Here is a 26,140-nt window from a genome sequence, read left to right on the forward strand (position 1 = left end):
CCTTCCTCCTCTTGCAGGCATCAATTATTGTGCGTCCAGATCAATTCAGGTCTAATTTTATACACTTACAAGTCAAGAAATGTGCATCAAATATCGGCTTGCCACAGAAAGATAAAACTAAGCTGTCTTCCGGCAACATAAAAAGAGGAAATCTTATGACACCGCTGTTTCAACCAAGGTCTTGATTATTGTCAGCAGTAGTTACACGCTCGGGGATGAAGGAGAAACAGAAAAGACTTCCAGCTGTCAGAGTTTTCCAGCTGTGTTTATAGACAGACCTCATATCCGACTGTGCTTTATAATCAGAAAACGTTCAATCCTATTATTCCAGTACCAATATGAACATTACACATTTTCTGTTTCTGTGTAATGATGTGAATTAAAATATAGTACACTGACGTCATGTAAATCCCTCTTTAATCGTACACAACGATTTTCCTCCCATGTGTTTTTTAGTATAATGCATCAAACGCGTTCACTAAATGTGGTCTTTTTAAAGCTTCCCTTGAGCAACCCAGCAAGTTGTTTTCCAAGAAAATAATTCACCCCACCTCAGGGTGCTTTGTTACTGCTGTCTCTAATCGCACCTCGCTGGCTTATAAGAGATGAAAGTTACAATAATCAAGTGATAAAAATAAATGGGGTGATAAATTTTCATACACCAAATGTTTTCCTGGCTCCAGCTTCAGTTAATGAGGATTTGCTGCTTATGTTACAGTAAATCGAATTTTTTTTGGCGAAAACGAGTCATTGCGAGCCTTACACTGGGATTCAAGCTGTTTGGTGACGTCACCATCATCAGGACATTAAGTTTTGAAGTTTTTATTCTCCTGAATGAAAGTAGGCACTTAAAATTGTTTCACAGCAAAGATATGAACTCTCATTTATTGCTTAACTTAAAACAGTCGTCCTGTGGCGAATCAACAATGGCGCAATTAATCTTTCTCATAATACCCATGTCATTGTGCTGATTGTGCTTCAGTGGCACCTGAAAAAATAGTCTGGGTTAAACTGAAATAAGAGTAAATGAAAAATGGCCGTTCTCTTTCAGAAATTACATGACAATTCACCTAAAATGAGAGATACCAACATCCTGATAATGTACTCTCACAAGTTAAATTTGGAGTGTTTTACCTAATCCGAGGATCTTTTTGACCTACGTCGAAGAGTCCATTTCCTCAAACAATTGAAGGACTGCGCGGAATCCGCGCGTCTCTCTCTCTCCCTGCAGTTTGCAAATAAGGACATAAATCCGAGCAGAGTTTTTACGGTTATGGTTACAGATGCTCTCCACGTACCTACACTAAGTGTAATAAGCATTTGTATTTTTTGTGAAAAGAAAAGAAAAATCCCAGTATTCATCATAATAATGAGTGTTTAATTCATTACTTGGTAACTGTTCAGTCTCTGCCCTAAATTGCAAAGACTGCGAAGATAACAGGTGGTTTGCAAAAACAGAGTGAGTAGAATTGACTTTTACTACTTCAGTTTCGCTATAACCACAACTTTTCTCCTCGCTTGCTTGCCCACATTTAGATTTGTGGTTGCTATGGCAACAGCAGGACTGCGCAATAGTGCTGAGCGTTGTTGTACTCAGTGTGCATGTAAATGGCGCATGGCGTGCTGGGGGTGGGCCTCTCCATCACAACCCCACCCTCCATCAGTGCTGCAGCTCAGGCACGGGAGTCTTTCTGAGGGGGCGGGGACTGTTCCGATGCAGAGGGATGCTCCGCAGCCCCACGCTGCACCAACCACTCTGGAAATCCCTGCTCACATCCACACACACTCACACACGAACACCCTGACTGGCACCTACTCCCTCAAACTCCCAGCATCTGTGCTCCATCCTTCCTCTCTTGTCTGTCCCCGGTCTCCTCTCTTGTCCTCTCTCACTGTGTCTCTTATCGCCGCTCCGTCAGCCGCAGCTCTGACTCACTCAGCTCTTCTTTTCCCAATTTGAGCCAGCGAGACCCGGGAACATGTCCTCCAACCTGACCTCCGGGAACTCAGCCGGGGGCACAGGGGCCAAAAACAAGCCCTTGTCTCCCTTCAGGAAGAGGGGAAGCCTGCAGTACACAGCCAGCACAGGTGAGTGGTGGCAGACTGGAACTGCAGAGGGAGGACGGTTTGAGCATCCTGATCTTGTAACAGAAGGAGGAACAATATGATCTGAAGCCAGGGGGATTAGCCCTGTACTATGCATATTTAGGTGAAATTAGATTATTCTATTTTAGAAAACAAGAAAAAACTCATTAAAGAAGAATCTTTGGTAATTACTTTTTCTTCGTAAGTAGTTGGGAAATGCAAACCTGTTGATTAGAGCAGTGCAGCAGAGGATGCTTTGGATGCTCTGCGGGGGATTTTGCCTTCATACCTTGCAGTTTAATGTCAGCATTCTGGCTTCTAGTTTTGCCCTTCAACTCTTATTTTCCAGCTTCATTTTAGAACACACACAACATGCATCAGCTGGATCATCCAAAGTAGATTTACAGTATGATCGGCTGCTGCTGTATGGAGCAAATTTGATGTTGCATAACTTGTTGTTGTTAGGTGAAAACTGATGTTTTGCCTGTTTTAGTCTAAAGGGTTACAGGCTGTTTGACAGGTTGGAAGTGCTTTATATTGTTGCATGCTTTCGAAACATATTGCATGCAGTGAAAAAACAATTTTAGTCCCTGTGCAGCATGTAGAATTAGTCTTCTCCTTTAAGAAACGGGATTGGATGCTTAGATAAACAGCAACAGCAGTGTTTTTCACTCAGCCCCATGGTGGTATGTAGCCTGCAGAGAATATGTAAGTTGGTACCTCAGGACTTGATCCCCCACTGAATGAGAGGATTAGCCTCCCTTCTGATGTATGCACACGCTGGTCAGGCTTTCACTGAAACTACAAAGAGTATACAATGACCAAAAGATCAAATAGCAGCTATTTCTGTTCATTAGTCTTCTTTGAAATGCAAAATGTTTTCATTCAGTTACATTTACGTCATGCAAATGGTGATATAATGAAAGATCACACTTAGACCTTATGAGTTGTTTATAAGGAATCAAACACCTCAGTGTCATTCAGAACTATTGTCAGTCTTTGTTGGTCAGCTGTTTTTCAGAGAGAAAGTAAAATACGCAAATATTAAATCATTTCACCCCACCGCAGGTTTTTGATTCAAGAAAATGAACTGAGCCATAGATAACTGTATTTAAATGGAAGAAGACGCCCGAGTCTCGATGTTATTTCATTTGGAGGAAGTAATATAGTCTTTCCTCACTGGAATACATTTGAGAGTTTGGTATGACATAATGCACGCACAACATGTTCTTAAAAAATATACTGCGTCTTTAAAAAAAGCTCCTTCAGATAGGTCATGTCACCACTGGGGATAGACAGCAGCACGCTATGACGTTACGATGATTGGCGAGGTAGTTAGGGATTGATTTTCAACCCTGACAATAAATGCAACAGCAGGATGTCTGAGGGATTTGTCAGCCCCCTTCCCTTCCAGTCGAAATGTTCCCTGTAATTATCCTCATTTGCTGCTCCAAAATTGCGTTCTTGTTGGAAGAAATCATTGAAGAGAAGCAGCACTGGCAGAAACAGGAAGCGCAGGCTGTCTCTGCCCAATACAGATTCAGTACTGAAGCCTCCGGGGTTTGATTTAGAAAGTCTCCACAGAGGCGCATTAGGACAACATCACATTTTATGTTGTTAAAGCATCCAGGGAACCTTCTGAGTAAGCAAATATGACATTTAAGTGACTCATTTTTTTTGTTTTTTCAAAAGGACGCCCTCTAGTTCACACCACTACAGTACACTGCAGTCTGTATAAGATGGAGTAAAAATAAAAAGGTTGCAGGTTAGCGAGAGTGTGACTATATTAGATGTTCTATTTGAAGAATTACTAAGGTTTTTAATAATGCTCCAGCTGCTTATTAGAGATCATAAATTCAAGATTGTGTGCTCGCTGCTGTGCTGAATGATTGTTTAAGTTGATATTCCCCATGCTGGAAGAGCTTTTATCTTATTAAATCCAGCAGAGCGGAATAAACAGAACTAAATGAATCTCTCACAGCTTAAATTTCTTCAAGGGTTGTAAAACCTCTGTACACATAATACCCTGTACCATGTCCATCAGGCAGAAAGGCTGTGGTGTAGCATATGCTGTGCAGTGAAACTCTTCAAAAATGTGCAGGATTTGTGGAGCAAACCTCGGCAGAGAGAGAAGCAGTAGGTGAATCACTTCTGTGGCTGTGAAAGAGCCAGTGCCGATATTAGACCGACACCCACTCACCAGTTTGGCTAGTCCGTGCTGTGCGCTGTGTTCCACTTGTTGAACCACTTAAAACAGTGCAAATAACATGTAGCAGTGGATGTTTATTCACAGATTTGCAATAATTGATTAGCTATCGTTATCTTCAATACAGCAGCTGTCATATAAACGCAGTGAAGGGTCAGAGTTAGGGCTGGAAAAGGCATTCTAGTACTTTGGAAAGGCAGAGCAGCATAAAAAAAAATAAATATCAAACACAATTTCAAGTATTACAAAATTCTAATTGGTCGTTCATACAGTAATGGATCTTTGACACACTGCACTTCGCCCACATCTCGATCACACCTCCTTCGGGTGTGCCACGCCTTGTCATCATTGCATGTCACATAAGTCAGAGTCTGTGTCATAAACTGCTACAGTAATGACCCGACAGAGATCCTGTAACGATGGTGCTCAACCCAACACACCTTCAGCTGATAACCTTCAGTCAGTCACTCCTTATGTCCATCCTCAGTCTGTGCTGCTGGTTAGCTGTTGGTATATCTCTTACTTACATGAACCAACTTATCTGGCCCTATACGGGTCTCATGGACTTGTGCCCTAAGGGTGGGACCATCGTTTCAAAGGATATTTGCACGTACTTAATAATGTGGTGCTACAAGGGGTATACTGCAGAGTCCTCTGATGTCATCTGCTGTTTGCAGCACATTGATCTGTGGAGAGTTGTCTTGTTTGAAAGGTACGGTGCCGGCTACTACAGATATATTCTTCAATAGAAAGACTAGAAAGCATCTAGTTGCTAAAATATAGATAATATTTTCAGTGGTTTGTGTGACACATTTAGAGGAATCTTTGTGTATTTTAAGTATTTCCTTTTAATACAGCTTTCTACTAGAGCAGCAGTGATAAGTGAGTAATTAGAAGTAATTACGGTGCTTAATAATCTTTTCTGTAAGGAAATAGTCCTAATGTAAAAGCTTCAACATGGAAAGCAAAAATATTTTCTTGATTCTGAAAATATCCAGATCAGCTGAGTATATTTGGATTTGAACTGTTGGGATTTTCATGCCAATCATGTCAAAATAACCCCTGCAAATCATCGGTTTAATTCATGATTGAAGAATGAATGACAACACATCTTTATATAAAAATATGAGGCATTGCTATGATTGAAAATGGTGAATAGATAATTGTTACAATGTCTCATTTAATCTAGATGAATCTGTAATGAAATGTATAATTATCAAAGCATATTAACAATCAGAGAGGTACTCTTCAACATACTGATGTTTTTTTCCATATTGATCCTCGGTGCTGGTTTTTGTAGAATGACACGTTTCAGGGCTTTGATTAATCAGTGTGTGACTCTGTGTTCGACCATCAGAGGGAGCCTGGTCTGAAGAAAGTGTTGTTTCTGCGAGGCCTCAACAATTTGATTAGACCTCTTGAAAGCAATTTGGAATCTGAGTGCCTTGAAAAAAGAAACGCATCCCTTTAGCTTGAGAGGCAGAGTGATAATTTGCTGGTAGTTATATGGACTTTTCAGTGCTCTAATTTGTTTGACGGCATCATGTTTGAGTCTGGAGCTTGAAAAGAGGATACTTTTTTTGCAGTGTGGTATAATGATGGCCAGAGTGCTTTTAATCAGTAATTTGTTGTAGTCCAGTAAAGCTGCACAGTCAAACTCTATGCAAATTACCTGCATCAGCAGCATCACCTGTAATTTGTTATGAAGAAATTCTGACTGGCCCTGCGACCGGCTGGCGACCTGTCCATGGTGTACCCCGCTTCTCACCTTATGGTACCTGGGACTGTTCCAATGAATGTCTTATTTTTTCCACAGGTAGCTACAGTTTATTCCTCACATATGTTTCTGCTGCTAAAGTAAAGAAACGCACAATTTACTTCATTTCAGTCACATTTTCTGAACTCTGAAATGTGAGCTATTATTTCATTTGTTCTTTTTTAGATGTTAAATCTGTTCCAAGCGAGAATAATGGCTCCTGTATCATTTGTAATAAAAAGACAGCATAGAAAAAGAGTCTAAGATAGGGACTGAAAAGGTAGGAATTTCTTTTACTCAGCTCTGAGTTTAGACAAACTGAGCTGAATAATATTGAGCAAGAGAAGATAAGATGTTTGACGCAAGCACTCACTTTTTAACATGATACAGATTCAAGTTTCAAGCCACATAGTGTTTTGTTTATGAGCCTTAATTGTGTTTCAGACACAAAACAAAAGCATAATGCACTATATATGTATATATATATATACGTGTATATATATATATGTATAAATAAACTGGGACATTCACCACCTTCACTGCATTTTCACCACATTTTTGAGATCCACATTGTTGCTTCTGTTATCCAGCGCAAATTTACATTTATTACAAAAGTATATCAAAAAAAGTAAAGAGCTTATTCAGTGGAGGGTTTTGCAAATGTTTAATATTTTGAAATCAGGCTGTAGAAATGCGGGTCATTGTGTTACTGAAGAATAATTTCAAATAGCATATGCATAGTTCTGTGATTGGGAATGCAGTCGCAGACCTGCAGCATATTATGTTGCTGCAGCAACCGTAATGGGGACAACATTGCTGGCCCTTTAATTTCATTCATGTGAGAAGAGAAGGAGGCAGGTTGCATCTATCGGACAGGCATCTCTCTCACACTGCTACTATTCAGCGGCAAAAAAAAAAAGAGAGAGACAATGACGTCTCAAACCTTGTTGCTGAGACAGCACCGCTTTACTCACACACACTGAGGATACAAACATCCTGAACACATGGTCCCCTCAGCAAAATACAGCATGGACTATAAGGTAGACAGGAGCGGGGGGGTTCTTGTTGCAGTAACTCATAGCAGTAGTAGTGCACATCCTCTGGTAATGTGCGCCATCTCCCCCTGCCTTCTTACCCTCCCGTGGTACGTTCCAGATAGATGTCAGAGGCATTCAAATGAGGAGGATCAGCTCCAGAGGCAGCTAGTGCAACGACAGCTGGCCTGAACCAGGAGGCAGACAGAGCAGAGGGTGGGGGGTCACATACTGGGATGTGAAGGGGAGTTCATGGATCTGCTGGACCAGCTCTTTGTATGTATGACAGGGACAGATTAAGCGAGCAGAGGGTATGACTGTGTGAGTCTGTGAGTGCATTGATGTGAAAGCATATGTACGCGTGTGGGGGGTTTTCATTTATTTTGCCAGTTTTGACATTTGACTGTTTGAAGTGTTTCTTTCTTGTTTCTTGCCATCCCTCTGTCCTTGCCATCACATTTAACCCATCTTAAAAGGACAGCAGACGCCATCCTGGGCCATTTGCTGTTTGGCATGCTCCATCGCCCTGCCAGGACAGCTTCTCTCTCCCTCTCTCTGTCTCTCTTTCCTCCCTCGGCCCTGCTAGCTGCTGGTTAAGACAGGTTCTGAGGAGGCAGGTACGCTCCACTACCCTCATCCCTTGCAACAAAAAAAAAGCCCAAATAACCCTTTCGCTCTCCTCCTTTTTTCCTTTCTCTTTTTCCCAATCACTGCCACTCTCCTCTGCCTGTCCCTTGGTGGCTTTGTGTAACAGCCCTGAGCAGTGCTGTCTTTAGTGCGCTGAGAAGAAAGTGTGTCGATTGATTGTCCCAAAAACTGCTTTTCTCGCGTCTTTTGAGAGTGCTCTAAAGGTGCAACCGTGCAAAGAGAAGCAGCCAGGATCGATAAATTGAGCTACGCCTCCAACCGCAAGACCCTGCAGAATTTTTTTTTTTCAAGTCTAGTGGGCATTGAGCTTTTTATAGTTTTGGTATTGCTTTTCTTTATGGTTCAACTGAGAAGTCTGACAACAGTAAAATAAATACAGAGAGGAGATTTGTGAACATGCAGTTTGTGCAGCTGCAGAGACTAAACCATCACTTGGCATAGAAGAACTTTCAGTAATGAGAGATGGCGGCTGATTGATGCATAGCTGGATAGGATCCTTTTTTTTTTATATATGACCAGGAGACTGCCCATACAAGTGGTGAGTCGCCAAATTTGGTAATTTAGTTACGCTGAAGTGGTAATCTGCGCCCATCGATGAAAAACAACTGAAACAGTGGTTCCGAGACTATCCACATTTACTCCCCTGACTTATTAATCATACTTGTCCATCACCAGTAATCCTGCCATCTCAGCAGTGCTGACACATGTGCGCTGTGAGAACATACGGCTTCCACTGAGAGAGATTTGCTACAGAGGCTGTGAGTCACTGACGTTTTTTGTGAGCAGAAAGCTGCACAGTCAGTGGAAGAAGGTAGAAAGCATTTGGTGAACCATGGCCTGTGTGGTTGTAGCCAGAAAGAGGGGAGGGTGTAGAGGTAAAAGACAGTCAATATACAAATATAACCATCCTGTAATCTTAACTCTGATCGGTCAGGGAATATTAACGCTCTTTGGAAAGTTTTATTCCTGTACAAGGTTGAGAAAAAAGCAGCTCCAGGAGTAGGTTGACTTCCCAGTTATCGTTGCGTCTGTGGTGACTTTTTACACCATGCTGTAAGACTTGAGCTGGGACCTCTCCATGCTCTGTATTGCTACTGAAATATTCATGTGGTGGAAGTCTCTCTGCAAGCTGATACTATCTGACCTTGTTTTGAGGCAATATGTAGTGACGAGCTGTGAGAGAGCATGTGAGCTGCGTTGTCTCATGTTCAAAGTGTTTTTTGCTCCTACACATGTGGTAGAGCCGGGAAACACTTTAAATTGTGTTTTAATTGGACCCTCATGCACCTGCCTCATTGTGCATTAAAAGCTTCAGCCTGCCAGATTATATATAGTTTAAAGGCAAATGAATTATGGCTGACTTTAATTTTTGAGTGGTTTGCTCTTCTGTTGGGGGATGAGTTGTTATGCAACCATTGATGCTACTGATCCAAATATAGCAGCCATTAGGGGATTAGCTTGGGGTCTGGTAGGCTTGGCTAGGCTCTGCTCTATTGTGGCCCAGCATGCATGTCTTTGCCACTGGTCACCTCCCGCCCTCCGCACAAGTGTCCGCTGTAATCATGATGATTTTGATGTCTCCCAGAATAACAGCGGAGACATATCTTAGGCAACCGCTACGTTTGACAGACTTGCCCTTTCTTAATAGCAGAGAAGCGTCTATGTGTGACTTCAGTTTTCAGCTGAGATTGGAGCATCGCAGCATTTTTTTACTGACTCAACCCTGCTTTTGGAAAGAGGAAGCTGACTTATACGAGCATCAGTATAATTTCTTATTTATATAAATGATTTATTATATATTTATATTTCCATTATGACTAGAGCTGCTATTAACAGCTATTTGTATCAGCAGTTAGTGTGCACTAAAAATTGTCAAAATAGTGGGAAATGATAATTATGGCTTCCAAACTTAACCTGAAGTGAGTATAAAGTACTTAAAATATTAGCTTTCCAATATTGAAGTATAAATATTTTATGAATATTAAAATATCCAGTTCTGTGTGGCATTTTTATGTTTTCTCTGTGTCTGTGTGCGGCCTCTCTGGATATTATTCCCATAGTCCAAAGTTAAGCATGGGGTTATGTCTCTGTGTTAGCCTTGTACCAAACTGGTGACCAGTCCAGGGCGTACCCTGCCTCTTGCCCTATGGTAGTTGGGATATGCTCCAGGCCCCCCTGACCCAATTCTTTGTGCTTAATGCAAAAAGGTGCTGGAAATACTCTTCAGAGATGAGCTTGAAGCTTCCTGCCATTCACCTCTGATTTCTGCCATCAACAAGGCATCTCACTCAGAGAACTGCAGCTCACTGGATGTTTTATCTTTTTTGAATAATTCTCTTTAAACACTTGAGATGGTTGTGTGGGAAAATTTCAATAGATCAGCAGTTTCTGTAATACCCAGGCAGTCTGGCACCATCAGCTGTGCTACCTTCATAGTCATTCCAGTCAATTAATGAAAAGAAACATTATGGTCATCACTTTCTTTCTGCTTGCATGTCTAAACGCTTTGAGTTGGCCGATTAGATATTTGCATTAACAAGCAGTTAAATCGGTGTTCCTAATAAAGTGTCTGGTGAGTTTATAGTTATGCATAGTGACTCTAACCAAACAATTGTAAATAAATATGCAAAAAAAACCAGCTTTCCAACTTTCACTTGAGGCTAATTTTGCCATGTTTGTCGACAGCACTATGATGAACACTTAAACTGGACTGATCCTGCTGAGTGTGTAAGCAGAAAAAAAATCTTCAAAATGACATAAAAAAGAAGATTTTACAACCATTTATCTTTAGACTTTCCCAGCACTGATGTGTATTTCAGAGAGGAAGCTATACAAGATGATTCTGTGCATCTCCTAAATCAAATGAATCCGCTTTTTAGTAAATATATATCAAATATCAAAGATCATTTTTCAACACAGTTCAGTAAAAAATGATATTTTTTATAAAGGGAAATTGAGTTAAACTCATTCAACTATTACAGGGCAAAACATTATCATACTCAAATAATTAAGAAAAAAGTTTGCGTTTCTCATAATGATCTGAAAAACCTTTTAGCCAGAAATACTGTGCTTGTTTTGACTTTACTCCCTTGTAGTCCATGTGAGTGGGAGTGGGAAGTGCTGATTGGACGGTGTTAAGCAGAAGGTGATAAACTGGTGGTGAGTTGTGGTCCAGCCAATTATTTTACCACCGTCTCTCTTTATAGCAGCCATTTCGCCTACTTCACTGAGTGTTTTTTTTTTATTAAATAAATTTTAATGAAGCTTTTTGTGAAGTGCTAATCGGCCCAGTTAATTGGCCTCTCTGGTCTCCTTTGCTTTCTCCAAGGAGCAGGCATGCTCAGACATGCTGCGTTAAATAAGTCAAACTTGAGTGCAGACTTTAAGTATCAAACAGTGCGCCCTCTTTGACCTTCTTGTGTGTATGGTCTATAAATGCTGACGGACAACAGTCTCAGTGACAGCCTAGCATGCACAGGATGAAATATTTAGCAGGATGATGAATATTTCAGTGGCAGGTGCATCGTTTCAAGGGGAAGATTAATATCTGTCTAAATATACGCCGAAAGGGGAAAGTGTGATCTCTGTTTTCTTTTGTGCTATAAAAAACAGTTTCCACTCATACCTCTCATGTCCTAAGTCTTTGAATGTCAAGAACCAGCCTCCTTTATTTTCCCCTCTTCAGCTTCCCATGACAACAGGGTTTGTATAAAACTCAAGCCTTGCAGTGGCAACAATGGCTTGCATCAGTCGGTGTATGTGCTGATGGGCTCTCCACCTGAATGGCTCATTGTGTCTGAAGGCACAAACAGCCACTGAGCTCAGACCTCCACTGCTGTGTGAAGAGGAACAACAAGCTTCTGCAGATTGTTTTAGTGACTTTGAAAAAGTTTTACAAGCAATCTTATCGGTCCTAACATGTAACATTAAGAGTAAATTACACTGAATCGATACTTTTGCTGAGTGAATAAAAAGCTTTTAGCAGTGGAGCTTCCCTGACTGAGATGTGCATTTTTCAATTTGTAACAATGCATTACCTCATGCTCAAAAGCTTTTTAACGAACCACGAAAGCCACCGAAACCATTATAATTTGATAATTCTGAGGAGCCTAGAAAAAAGTAAACGTCTTAGACTCTGACAGTAAATCTTTAAATCAAAGCGAGCAACACTTTATAACAGCCCGCAACTAAGGCTAAAATTCCCCTGTAATTAAATGGACATTCAGTGTGTTTCATTTGAAGTCAAAATGTAGTTTTACAGTTTTACTGTAAAGAAAGAAATAATTATACTGTAAATAAATTTAAGTAGTGCACATGTCATTTTTAGTACTTCGTAATTTCTGGGTAATTTAGTGGAAAACCAAACATTGTTGTGCCATCTTTTTGGGGTGCAGGCTGTATTATGGAGTAGCATAACCTTGCCTAACTTTCAGGTATTTTACAGAATGGGAGACAAGAAAATGTTATGTTTCTTAGTAATTTTGAAGGAAAACAATATTTCCAATCCTACATTTACAATGCATAATGAAGTTTCTATTGCTCATTTGTTCTTTTTTACTTATGATGTACTTAAAATTACTTACATTATAATATGTGCCTCCTTTCCTGCAAAATATCCAGAAGTTGGTTAAGGTTAAGCTACTCCATAATACAGCCCGTGTGCCCAAGAGTACAGTGTACTTATGATGTAAGATGGGGAAATATTTGTTGTGTTTTCCAATAAGTTACCAGGATATTAATTATTTGTAAGTAAATATAATCACATTGCAATTTCGAATTAAATACAATTAAATTTAATTACGCCATTAGTCACGGGCTGTATTATAAAATATTACCCTAAATGGAAGCAAGTTGCTATTATCATGCACACCAATGACAAATTATTTCCTACAGGTTATTAAAAATGCAGCACAGGCAAAGACATGATATAAAGATAAACAGCAAACATTAGCCCCCATGTGCTCCACTCAGTTGGTTGTTTCTTCTCTTCATACTGTAATTAGACCATTATTTACTGAAGTCTCGAAATAAGGCTCCTGAGAATATGTTATCACAGAAGAGAAACTGCTCAGCGCCTACTTTCTTTCCCTATTTATCTGCAGTTGATCTCCGTGGTACCCGCCACCTCCTCACTTCCCAGCATTCCTTGCCTGGGATCCCTGTGGCCTTGAAACAATCCATTGACCTACGTACTTCCATGGATGGAAAATACAAGGAGATTGCCGAAGTCAGTGTTCAGCCACTGTGCAAATAATTAACCAGTGATGTTCAAAGTTACGCCGTGGCTTTCATTTTTCTTTGTCTCTGTCTGAAGGAGCTGTTCTCACGCAGCCTGGCAGAGAGCGAGATGCGGAGCGCCCCCTATGAATTTCCAGAGGACAGCCCCATTGAACAGCTGGAGGAGAAACGTCATCGCCTTGAGCGACAGATCAGCCAGGATGTCAAGTAAGCGTGAGCGGCAAAAGAGGTACTTGACTTTGCAGTCAGACTATGAACTCAACTCAGCCTTTGTGTTTGTGATCTCAGGTTTGAACCTGACATACTCCTACGAGCCAAGCAAGAGTTCATGAAGACTGACAGTGCCACAGATCTTGAGTGAGTCAACCGTAGTCACATGAACCCCTCAATGCTCATCTTAAACTGCCAGAATGGTGATCTCATATGTTTATTTATCTATCTTAAGATACATGAAGGAGCAGAGCCAAATTCCTGACCTGCAGGAGAGAGAACCGGTCCCTGAGAGGGAGTACCAGCGAGTCACTATTTCTGGAGAAGAGAAATGTGGGGTAAGTCAGAGTGGTCACTGCAGGAAGACTGTGTGTGTGTGTTTTTTTCTCTTACAGTCAAATCTTTCATGAAGACATCTGTTTTTCTGTCCTAGGTTCCATTTACAGATCTGCTGGATGCTGCCAAATGTGTAGTGAAGGCTCTGTTCATCAGGCAAAAGTACATGGGCCTGTCGCTGCAGAGCTTCTGCAGAACCACTGCTCGTTACCTGCAGGAGCTGAGTGAGAGACCCCTAGACTTAGATATCTATGAGGAAGAGATCCCAGAAACCACAGTCACTGCAAGTATGAATGTCCTCATCTGCACCATTGCTCTTGCATCATTTTATACTGTAATCTAAATTAGTCAAAACAATATTTATTTAGTATACCCCACAGGTTCTGAGTCTGTTGTTACGGGCCATCAGGTCCTTTTACAACCGGGGTGAGAGTGTTGTCTGTGTCCTCGCCACAAAGTCAGGCACGTTTTCAGTCTGTGTTGGACTCTGCCTGGTTTTCCCCTTGTCTCAGATTCTGTAGCTGGGGTAAGGAGGGTGTCTGCTTTGGAAACCTGAGAAAAGCATCCTGCTTTTTGCGGTTGATGTGGTTTTGTTGGCTTCATTGGAGCATGACCTTCAGCGTGCACTGGAGTGGTTTTCAGCCAAGTGTGAAAGGGACAGGATGAGAGTCAGAACCTCCAAAATGCAGGGCACGGTTCTTTAGTGGAAAATAGTGCAGAGCTCAGAGTTGAGGAAGGGACTGGCCTGAAAAGGAAAAATGATTTACCAGACACCCCCCCCCCCCCCAAAAAAGAAAAAAAAAACATATGGTTGTGCATCCTGGGTAATTACTGGAAGAGTAAGGTCATATAGATATATAAAGATAGGGAGAGGTACTTGGACATCCAGAGGGAGTTTGGTGTTGAATTACTATTTCACAATGTTAAAATGAGCCAGTTGGGGTCATTTGGATATCTTGTTAGGGTGCCCCCCTAGATGTGGGTTTTAAGACCCAGAACCTTACCTGAAGATCATATATATCTCTGGCCTGGGACCAAATTGTGACCTAACTTCTGATAAGGAGAAGGAAGGAAGGAAGGAAGGAAGGAAGGAAGGAAGGAAGGAAGGAAGGAGGGAGGGATGGATGAACAGATCTTTTTTAAACCCATGATTAAACTAGATTTTATCAAGTAAATAAGGAACATGTTACGGTTCAAAATGTTAGGAGTCTTTGTATGTCAGTGTGTTATTTAATGTAAATGTCTGTCTTTGTAAATTTAGGTTATCTGGTTTATTAGACTAAAAAAAAGAAATGTATGTGTTTTTTTCATTTTTTTAAATATTTCAATACAAATCAAAGCTGTTATTTATTTCATAACAAATTTGACCCAGGAGATTTAACTGCAGGATAATTTCAGCTCAGTCTTGAAGACAATAATAATTACCAACAGTTTTTTGCACCTGTGTTCTTGAGTGCTCTACTTAGGCTATTCTTGCTCAGAAATATTTGGTAATCTGTGCAATTCTCTCATATTAAAACATAACCAGGGACACCCACAGATCTCACGATCCATCAGTTGCAGGCTGTCACAGCATGTAGGCAGTTAAAGTCAGACCATAGCTGCACTTGCTTGCCCACCTTGATCAAAGTCGTGACACACTGGATCATTCTGTCTCCTCTTAGATGCCACAGTGCACCCACCTGTTTCTGAAACACACCCCTATGAGAACGTGGACCCCACCAGCATGCCCCCTGATATGGGTTACGGCTGTAAGATGGTGGATGGTGTTATGCACTTGTACACGACGAGGAACACTATGGATAAGTGAGATATCTGTCGGGAATCTTTTACTTTCTGCACACATGCTTCGTCCTCACCGTGACTAGATTTATGTCTGTTTTTAGACTTGAGTTCACACATTTTGCTTGAGGAAAGAGTGTTTTAGTTGTTATGTTGCCTACAGGACCACAGAGCTGGATCTGCCGTATCCAGACCTGCAGGAGTACATCGCTGATATGAACGTCATGATGGCTCTCATTATAAATGGGCCAGTGTAGGTTTCCCACATTTTTAATAAATTATTAATTTAACCTTATAGTTAAAAAATAGATTCTCAAAAAGGATCAACAGAAGTTTATTTTCAGACTGTCACAGAAAGAGTCCATCATTTGTCTTTCTTTTGGCTTTGCCACAGAAAGTCCTTCTGCTATAGACGTCTGCAATACCTCAGCTCCAAATTCCAAATGCACATCCTGCTCAATGAGATGAAAGAGCTGGCAGCACAGAAGAAAGTCCCACATCGAGACTTTTATAATATCCGTAAGGTGAACTTGAGAGCTTTTCTGTTTCACCCAGTCATGGTTAGTGTTGTTAAATCCAGAAGCAGACTGCAGTATCTTAGAGGGTTTATGTTCCCTGTTTGTCTGACTTGTTCCACAGGTTGACACGCACATTCATGCTTCCTCTTGTATGAACCAGAAGCACCTTCTACGTTTTATCAAAAGAGCCATGAAGAAGTATCCCAAAGAGATTGTACACGTGGAAAGAGGCAGGGGTCAGACACTGATGGAGGTGTTTGAGAGCATGCACCTTACAGCCTTTGACCTGAGTGTTGACACACTGGACATGCATGCAGTGAGTAGTGCCCATAAAGGAGATTTTAAAAAAAGGTCTTCATAGGTGCTGCCTGGTCAGAGATTGTGACTCCGTATTTCACCTTTTTATTGCAGGATCGTAACACTTTCCACCGATTTGACAAATTCAATGCCAAATATAATCCCATTGGCGAGTCCATCCTGAGAGAGATCTTCATCAAAACGGACAACTACATTGAGGGGAAATACTTTGGTCACATTATTAAGGTGCTCACTGTATGCACAAACACTTGAAGTTGCAAACACTTGTTTCTTACACAGACCAGTCGTTTCTGGTACCTGGAGGCGGACTCTCTGGGCTTTGGCGCCCTCTGGCTGACTTGGTGTGTCTCTTCTTCTCAGGAGGTGATGGCCGACTTGGAGGAGAGCAAGTACCAGAACGTGGAGCTCAGGCTGTCAATCTACGGCCGCTCCAGAAACGAGTGGGACAAACTGGCCAGATGGGCAGTCAAACATCAGGTCTACTCCGACAACGTGCGCTGGCTTGTCCAAGTGCCACGACTCTTGTGAGCTTAAAAAGAGTAGCAAACTGAATTAAATAAACAACAATGAAAAAGCAGTCCCCTCTCTCTTTAGAGCAGATTTTAAGTAAGCTAATAAAAGCTGATGATACTTGCACTCCCTTATTGCTAAGCTACTCGACGTTACGTGAGATTTGTAAATATAAATGTGGTGTTGTGATATATCATGTGACAAAAATTGAGTGATAAAAAGAAGAGTAGCAACGTAACTAAGTTGTCATGCATCTTCTCCATTAACAAAATGTTTTGTATTTTACCGCAGAACTACTGCAGAAGTAGACAGTAAAAAGAAAATAGTCCCTATATTAAACGGTTTTGGCTTCTTTTTTTTTATAACTGGAAAATGCCTGAAAAGAGACACTGTTTCGATTTTTACTGTGTTTAGTTTTTGTTGTTTGTTTTTGTGTCATTTATACAACTTATACTGAAAACTAAGCATTTCCATGTATCTAGCAACTCTGACACAAATCCAAGTCAACATTATGAATGATCCTTCTGTAAATATCTATTGAATACATGAGTAAAATAAAGATTTGATATCTATTATTTCCTCAACCCATTCGTTAGTTATCTCCCCTGTGGGCTTCTTGAATTGTTTTCTTGTTTCTTCAAAGTGACGTCTACCACACGAAGAAGCAGCTGTGCAACTTCCAAGAAATGCTGGAGAATATCTTCATGCCTCTGTTTGAGGTTACGGTCGACCCCAGCAGCCACCCAGAGCTGCACCTCTTCCTTCAGCACGTACGACATCTAAGCTTTTTTGGTCATTTGCTTTTACTGCAGTCACTTTTTGGGTAGTCGTTTTATTGATCTGCTCTTCATCCCTCAAACAGGTTGTGGGTTTCGACAGCGTGGATGATGAATCAAAACCAGAGCAACATATCTTCAACCTGGACAGTCCGCTCCCAGTCAACTGGACAGAAGAGGACAACCCGCCCTATTCCTACTACCTCTACTACATGTATGCAAACATGACTGTGCTGAATCACCTGCGCAGGTACATAAATCAGACTTTACTTGATCTGACTGCCTGAGATTTTTGATCCATGATTGTATATTTTTTGTGTTTTTAACATCAGTTAGACAAATAAATCAATCCTTAATGTGTCATTTGAGCTATTAGCGTTTTTTGGGTTTTTTTGTTATAGTTATTAGTATCTTGGTCTTTGATAGGAATAGGTGAAGATTTTTAATGCATTTGTAAAAGGAAGTGTTAAAATTTTCTTTCCTTGCAAAAAATGCCCGCTTGCAAAATTTTGTTAACCTTTTGTCAAGGTTTGTCAACCTTTGTTTTAACCACAAAAAGACAGTTTTTGTAAAGCACATGCAGCACATCAATAATAAAGATTAATAACATTATTGGATAAAAAGGCGAAAAGCCTGGATTTATCTCATGTGAATTAAGCTCGAAAAACTTTGATAACAAATGCAAATTCTGTTTCGACAGTGCTTAAGGTTACAGAGCAAATAATACACACTGGATATTCGCACTTTGCTTTTATCTGTCATCTTCTTTGTATATGAGTCACTGGGAAGCAGCAAAGAGTGTTTGCGCTGAGCCCTAACACAGCTGAACTCAGTACTCACTATTGTGTGGCTTTATTGTTTTAGGCTGCGGGGGTTCCACACACTCGTCCTGCGTCCTCACTGTGGCGAGGCAGGGCCGATCCATCACCTGGTTTCTGGTTTCATGCTGACCGAGAATATCTCCCATGGGCTGCTGCTCAGGAAGGTGTGACCTTCAACAGCTGTTGAGCAGCTGTTTACCTCACAAACAGGGGAGCTTATTTTTCCAAGAGTTTATGAAGGCCTCAGATTATAGATTATTATTATTAGATTTTATTTATTATGTATTATGTTTCTTCCTTATAAGATTTTGGAAATTTAGACCTGATGTATTTCTGATGCGTTGGTCATCATTGTGCCATGTTTTCTTTCCAGGCTCCTGTGCTGCAGTATCTATACTACCTAGCCCAGGTAGGCATCGCCATGTCTCCTCTCAGCAATAACAGCCTGTTTCTCAGCTACCATCGTAACCCACTACCAGAGTACCTGTCCAGAGGCCTCATGGTCTCTCTGTCTACAGATGACCCTCTGCAATTTCACTTTACCAAGGTAAGTCAAACATTTAATAACATGCTTTAAACCTCCACCTTCACTAAGTCATAAATCCACTGTAAAATCCTAAGTAAGTAAAGTAACTAAGTCAAAATGTATCTCTATAGCACATTTTGAGATAAACCTCACAAGAAAATAATTTTTAAAAAAAGAGCAAGCACAAGTCTAAAAAGAAAGAGACCACTGAGTCCACAGATCTCCAGCTCGGAGGGAGAGAATCACCGAGCCTGGGAGCCACTGTTGGAAAAGCTCTGTGCTTTGCAGACACAGGAACCAATCAGAAACAAGCTGCTCATGATTGGTAGATTCATATTCAACAAATCCAGACTTGTTATTTCAGTTTGGCATAAAAAACACACCCGCTATATCACTATATCTCCCGTGTGTGTGTGTGTGTGTGTGTGTGTGTGTGTGTGTGTGTGTGTGTGTGTGTGTGTGTGTGTGTGTGTTCTTCATTCTGATGCACTTCAGCTCCAGGTTTTGCTTTTTTAAACTACTTTAAAAAAAAGGCAATTTCAACAAGTGATGTTTATTTTAGGTACTTTTTGGGGTTTATTTATTACAATATTCAGTTTTTGGTAATTCTACCCTCCTCAGTGTTCACTCCTTTTCTACTTCTACGTTTAACCTCGTTTACATTTTTGTGTTCTAATGTAATTGAGCTGGTCCAGCAAATTCAGCTTTGGCTATTTCAAATCAATTTTAAGCTATTCAGACAAAATCTTTCAACTAAATTAAATTTTCAAATTTAACTTTGCATTTTCACTACAAAATGCTTTTATATAATTGTCTGCGTGTATTTTTTTTAGGAGCCATTGATGGAAGAGTACAGCATTGCTGCTCAAGTGTGGAAACTGAGCTCCTGTGACATGTGTGAGCTTGCCAGAAACAGTGTACTGATGAGTGGATTTTCTCATAAGGTATACATTTTTTGTTGCATATCACAAATTCTGGTGTTCGCAGAGTGTTTAATATGACATTTGTGGGTTGTTTTTTTTTTTTAAATCAGGCAAAGCGTTACTGGCTGGGCCCAAACTACATTAAAGAGGGACAGGAAGGCAATGACATCAGGCGAACCAACGTTCCTGACATCCGTGTGGCGTACCGGTACGAGACCATGTGTGAGGAGTTAAATTTAATCACACAGGCCATTCACACAGATGAGCTGGAGACCATCAGAGAGGAGGGAAGTCTTTGTATGGGAGCTGTGCAGGCGGAGAAGTGACCGTGCTGCACAACACAAACAAAATTCTCACCACATTCCCTGTTTTTACATCAGGACATTGCACAGATTTACATGTAAACATATCACATCATGTAAAAAGAGAAAAGCTACGCTACAGGAAGATAATGAGAGCTGCTGGTAGCCAATATCAGGGAGAGAATTTATAGTCTGTGCACCCAAGGTGTTTGCTTCTTTTAGTTTTTTGAGTCCCTCTTTCTTTATTTTATCACAGTAATTAGAATTTCATAACATCTTTTGTTCTTTATTTTGTTTTGTTTTTTTAATGGTTTGTGACCATATCGTGTCATATTTACATGTTTGTACAATGTAATTCTTCCTGTATCAGATTTGAGTAACATTCACATTCAAAACTCATAAAAAATACACTGGATCCAACAAAGAATTAAGACTCCAGCGTAACGCCATGCAGGTCTCTTTTAGGCCTTTCGTGCAATTTAAGTAAACCAAGATCAACTGTCTTGAGAATCCGTAAAAGGCTTAAACTATTAAGAAAGGAGAGGGCATAGAAACTATTCAACTATGTCTCAAAAGTAAGGCAGGTGTTCAAGGCACCAGTAATACAGACCATACAGAGGATACGTGGATGACTGGAAATGTACTGAAGAGTGTTGCGTAAGAGTCCCATGGAGAGTAAACTAAAGTTGACTATATAGACGTGGAAGGCTGCCAGAGAAATGGAGCAGATGAACTCCCAGGATTTTATAACCTGAAATAACCTGAACCTTAAACTTAAGCAAAGCAGGATACAGCAAGAATTCATATTACTTTTAGACCAACAAAATAAACTACGCCTTGCAGTCGCAGTGAAACCTGAGGAAAGAGTTAAACACTAGCGTGGACTCAAGGACAAACTGATTAGAATTCAGTGGTCAAAGATTAAAGTCATCGTGACTTCACAAATTCACTGGTCCTTGGTTCTCACTTTAAATTACTTTAAAATCCACACATCCACAGTATTAGTAAAAGCAAATTTGCATCTACAGATTGTGGTTTGTGTAACAAGTTGAGCAGCAGCAGTCATGCCCTTTTTATGAACAGCTGATTGATTTTGACTGAATGGGGTCACATGCGTTTCCAGTCACACTAACTTAATTATTATTGGGTTATTTGAGACTTAGATGTTCAAATATAATTTTAACTTGAGTGTTTCTTGGCAAATGATTATGTAGCTGCTAGTCTAGTCAGGGGGGTTTGATCTGTTTATAGCGAGTCTGTCAGAGTTTATTAAAAGTTTAACCTGCTTCAGTAACATTTTTGTTTCCTTGTAGAAAAGGAATTCCCCCCGAGCAGACAGAAACTTAAAATGCTAACAGACCCATTCCTAAATTAACAGCCAAATAAATTACAAATATTACTTATTGTTTAATAGTTTCTGAAATCGTTACATTTACTAAATGGTAAATGGTAAATGGCCTGCATTTGTATAGCGCTTTTCTAGTCCATAGGACCCCAAAGCGCTTTACACTACATTCAGTCATTCACCCATTCACACACACATTCACACACTGGCGATGGCAAGCTACATTGTAGCCACAGCTGCCCTGGGGCGCACTGACAGAGGCGAGGCTGCCGGACACAGGCGCCACCGGGCCCTCTGACCACCACCAGTCATGACATTTGTAGTGAATCGGTTCAGCATCCGGTACAACAGCCTTTTAATAATGTCCGTAGTAAAAATGACGAACTTGGTTGAATTGTTGTGGGTATATGGTTGACATTTCTGCTATAATTACCCACAGGACCTTATGCAGGGTAACTAGCTTAAAAAGTCTCAGTCTTCAGATAGTTTTACTGTTATTTTAGCAGTCGTTTCAATGACTCAGTGCAGTGAAGGCACATAAGCATTTGTGTGCAGTGACGCTTCTCATTTGTATTATACTCCTAGTTTGTGACATTGTTTCTGGCAGTCTAAACTTAATTATGGTACCATCTGTCCTTTACATTAAGTTATTTCTGAGTAATAGTACAGTGAGTGGTGCATGCTGATCCCCTCCCTCGGTGTTCCCTCCTTGCACAAGTTCAACCATTGCCAAATCAACAAAAAGTCATTTTTATACAGAACTGAGAATCTGCTAACTTGACAAACTCCTGCCTTCAGTTTAGGTCCTGGTGTCATCAAACGGCTGCTTGTTGCTATTTCAAAAGCACTGTGTGTCCTCCCACAGAAACGTGTGTGTGGTTTGTGTTCAGTAAAGCTGTTTGTGTCTGTAAAAAATAAATCTTATTTGCATTGGAGTGATTTCCTCTTTTCAACAGGCAGAGCAAATGCATTTGGAAAGGTTCTCAAAAGTAACAAACATGCAGCACGTCACTTGATTAAGAACATGGGAGTAAGAAGTGCTTGCGTCAGTAGCTGATAATCATGAGTAAAAGACATGAAACAAAGAGCACTTTGTTTTCATGTCCAGCTCGTCCCCCCTCCCTGTGAGTCAGAGTGAGCACCAAGTTCAGCACAAAACTCTCTGTATCGCTATATTTTGCTTTCGGACATTTTGCATGTGAAAATCCACATGATTTGAAGATATGCAAATAGCTTGTTTGTCATACAATCAAAATATGTCTGATAATAAGGTATTTTGGTTTAACAAAGGAGTGATGTTCTGATGAAGACAACAACAGAAAGCTCTTGAAAATGTAGTTATTAGACCATAACCTTTTGAAAATGACATTTACATAAAGAAAGCTACTTTGAACTGCTTCCTTATTCATAAGGGGTGCCCACAGCAGATACAGTGCATCCTGAAAGTATTCACACCGTATCTCTTGTTCCACATTTTGTCATGTTACAGCCTTATTTTAAAATGGATTCAATTTTATTTTTCACTTTAAAATTCTGGACACAACACCCTATGATGACAAAGTGAACAAAGGCATCCAAGAAAGAGTCTCCAGTGTGACAAGTTGGACAGCATCCTTCTTTTTCCAAGTTCCATCCATGCATTCGCTTATCCTTTTCAGGGTCGTGGGGGGCGCTGGAGCCAATCCCAGCTGTCATAGGGCGAGAGGCGGGGTACACCCTGGACAGGTCGCCAGTCTGTCACAGGGCCAACACACAGGGACAGACAACCATTCGCACTCACATTCACTCGCACATTCACACCTAGTGGCAATTTGGATTATCCAATTAACCTATCCCCACAAGCTGCATGTCTTTGGACTGTGGGAGGAAGCTGGAGTACCTGGAGGGAACCCACGCAAACACGGGGAGAACATGCGAACTCCACACAGAAAGACCCCGCCTGATGATGGAATTGAACTCAGGACCTTCTTGCTGTGCGGCAACAGTGCTAACCACTGTGCCAACGTCTTTTTCAAGTTGTATCATAAATTTACACTGAACTTTTCTAAAAGCAGAACATCACTGTTGCTTTATGTCCACGGTAAATTAAACGCCCACTCACATCCTGGGCCATCTGATCTCAGGAATTTGCATGATAAGGTGGGGCCAGGTTTCACAATGAACTCACCCGAAACTCTGGCTGATTGGGACCCACACCCAGTTTCACACCTCTGCTCAGGCGATTAGAGGATCATCAGGGGGTCCTTTTGTCCCTCTGTGGGGGGATACTCCCACTAGGTTTATATCTGGGACTCTCCACCATTTGACCTTAGAACTGAAGAAGCTTCTCGGATGAGAGGTGAAACGTCTTCAAGTAACTTAAAGAAGTCCAGACGCTTTTCTTTGCAAGCTCCTTTGACTACGATGACCTGGATGACTGAGAACCTTCACAGACACACGGTAAATTATGCATGAATTAGCTTTCTGATCTTCAGACTTCTCTGTATCAGAGCCGGCAAGAGGCATAAGCAGACTAAGCAGACTACAGACTAAGCCTGTATTAAAATATCTCAGGGATTAAAGTTTACACTGAGAGAAAGGGCAGTTTCACTGGTCCACAAAAGGTCAAAGTGGGCTGTTGTGTGGCCCACAACATGAAACAAAAAGTCGGTTTGACATCCCTGTGCTAGATTTATAATACAGAAATAAACAATCATGGGCAATATAATATATATATAATATAATATGGGCTTTAGCTGAGGTTGGGGGTGCTAGTTCAAATTCTGCTTAAGGCTGTAAAACCATAAAACCTTGGACTCTGCTCTGCTCTGTGCCGTTTACATCTGCGCTGTTTACATTCCACCAGATGCTAATGCTAAGCTAGCGTTAGCACAACTGAGCAGCAGCATCAATAACAGCCTGGTAGCACACCCGGACAGTGTCTTTATTGCGGCTGGGGATTTTAATCACGCGGACCTGAAATCTGTACTTCACAATTTCCACCGAAATGTGAAGTGTGCTACCAGAGGAGATAGAACTTTGGACCAGGTGTACACCAACATGGCGAACGCATACAGAGCCCAGGCCTATCCCCACCTGGGTCTGTCAGACCATCTCTCCCTTCTGCTACACCCAATATACACACAAAAGATCAAGAGCACTGGGATTACAACCAAAACCGTGAGAACATGGCCGCAGGATGCTATTCCGATGCTTCAGGACTGTTTCCACTGCACAGACTGGGAGGTATTCAAGGTGCAGGACACTGACAATCGTGTCGCATTGGACAGTTACACCTCCACTGTCTTGGACTACATCTGTTTCTGTGTGGACAATGTAACAACTTGGAAACGACTCCGTGTGTTCCCTAATAATCCACCCTGGATGACACACAGAGTTCAACAACTTACAGGAGGCATACAGTGCTGCCAGGGCTAACCTGAGAAGAGGCATCAAGACTGCCAAGCAGCAGCACAGGAGGCGTATCGAGGCCAGGTTTGAGAACATCACAAACCCAAAGCAGGTCTGGGAAGGCATCAGGGCTATCACGGACTACAAAAGGAGAACACCATCACCCTCAGCCGATAGTCCTACTCTGGCTGAGGACCTAAACCTCTTTTATGCCCGCTTTGATAGGGAGAACACCGACCCTGTCCTGTCCCCTCTCCCCTCAACCGACCCTGCTCCGGTCCTGAGCACTCATGAGCTGAGGCGTGTGTTCCGGAGCATTAACACCAGGAAGGCGGCCGGGCCGGATGGAGTGCTGGGCTGGGTGCTAAAAGACTGTGCTGCGGACCTGGCGGACGTCTTCACCTCTATATATAACACCTCGCTGTCCTGTTCACTGGTACCATCCTGTTTCAAAGCAGCAACCATCGTTCCCATCCCAAAACAGTCAAATGTCACATGTCTGAACGATTTCAGACCTGTGGCACTCACCCCCATTCCCGCCAAATGCCTGGAGAGACTGGTCATTAAAGGTCATTATAAGGCTAATGTTATATTACAAGGCGGTAAAAATACAATCTTTACCAAGTGAAAGATGTAAAATAAACAAATTATGGCTGACTGACGAGAAATAACACAAAAAGGCACTTCTTAAGCGGAACATCAAACTTTGGATTAATTTGGTTTGTCTAGCTTGACAAGAAGAACCAGTACAGTGATGGTCTTTGCTCCCAGATACAATCAAAATAAACAATATTAAGTCTGATTGAAGGCGTCTCGAAGACTTGGCGTAACGCTGCGAAACAGTCCACGAATGTCTGTTATAACATCGCACCTCCTCTGTTATTTGCAGGAGGCTTTTGCAGGTGTCTTAAAGGCAGGCGTCCCAGCAGCAGCAGAAGAGTCGGCAATTTATCTTGGCTGCCTCCCAGTTTAAATCCTGCTATGACTGCGTAACCTTCGGATATTAATGGGTTTTAGGAATGTCCACATTAAGATCCACATGCTAGCAGGCACTTGTTAGTGAAAGCACAATTCCTCCTCCAGTCCTCAGATGGCCTCACCTGTGCTCTGGTCATCCTCCCAAAGGTCAGTGCCGACAGAGCAGGGAAAGCCTTCTGCTCGCGGTGACGAAGGAGTAGTAGCGCGTTGTGCTTCTGTAATCATGCCTGCTCATTTAAAGTGGTTGTAAAAGGGCATCCATAAATAAATAAATTACCGGGCTAAAACAAGGGCTTTGTCCTGTCCTCGCTTTTCAGTCTTTGTGATCTGCAGCCTCAGGGTTGAGATGCGCCACTGGGACAAAGGGAAGGGTTACAATAGGGAGGGGACTATAAGTGACGAATAAGTGGTTTAGGGTCTCTTCCAACCGCTCCGGAT

The 26,140-nt window shown here is 41.4% G+C and overlaps 1 protein-coding gene across 4 annotated transcripts; it reads left to right on the forward strand.

Annotated features, from left to right (window-relative positions):
- The first annotated feature begins 1,743 nt into the window (after window positions 1-1,743).
- Window positions 1,744-22,269, forward strand: ampd2b (adenosine monophosphate deaminase 2b). Of its 4 annotated transcripts, none has more exons than XM_082517975.1 (19): window positions 7,265-7,357; window positions 7,558-7,698; window positions 12,832-12,956; window positions 13,044-13,174; window positions 13,256-13,324; window positions 13,413-13,515; window positions 13,611-13,800; window positions 15,178-15,319; window positions 15,459-15,548; window positions 15,690-15,819; window positions 15,935-16,129; window positions 16,225-16,356; window positions 16,492-16,655; window positions 17,285-17,411; window positions 17,504-17,667; window positions 18,282-18,402; window positions 18,612-18,785; window positions 19,598-19,708; window positions 19,798-22,269. In XM_082517975.1, the coding sequence occupies exons 3-19, from the start codon at window positions 12,927-12,929 to the stop codon at window positions 20,011-20,013; spliced, it is 2,289 nt and encodes a 762-aa protein (XP_082374101.1). In that variant the 5' UTR covers window positions 7,265-7,357; window positions 7,558-7,698; window positions 12,832-12,926; the 3' UTR covers window positions 20,014-22,269. The 4 variants fall into 4 exon arrangements, with proteins under 4 accessions (XP_082374099.1, XP_082374101.1, XP_082374102.1 ...); XM_082517976.1 differs by having other exon boundaries at window positions 7,563-7,698; XM_082517973.1 differs by lacking the exons at window positions 7,265-7,357; window positions 7,558-7,698 and adding an exon at window positions 1,744-2,088.
- Window positions 22,270-26,140: the final 3,871 nt, after the last annotated feature.

The sequence above is a fragment of the Aulonocara stuartgranti genome (assembly GCF_965226115.1).
Source record: "Aulonocara stuartgranti genome assembly, chromosome: 20".
Taxonomy (NCBI): Eukaryota; Metazoa; Chordata; class Actinopteri; order Cichliformes; family Cichlidae; genus Aulonocara; species Aulonocara stuartgranti.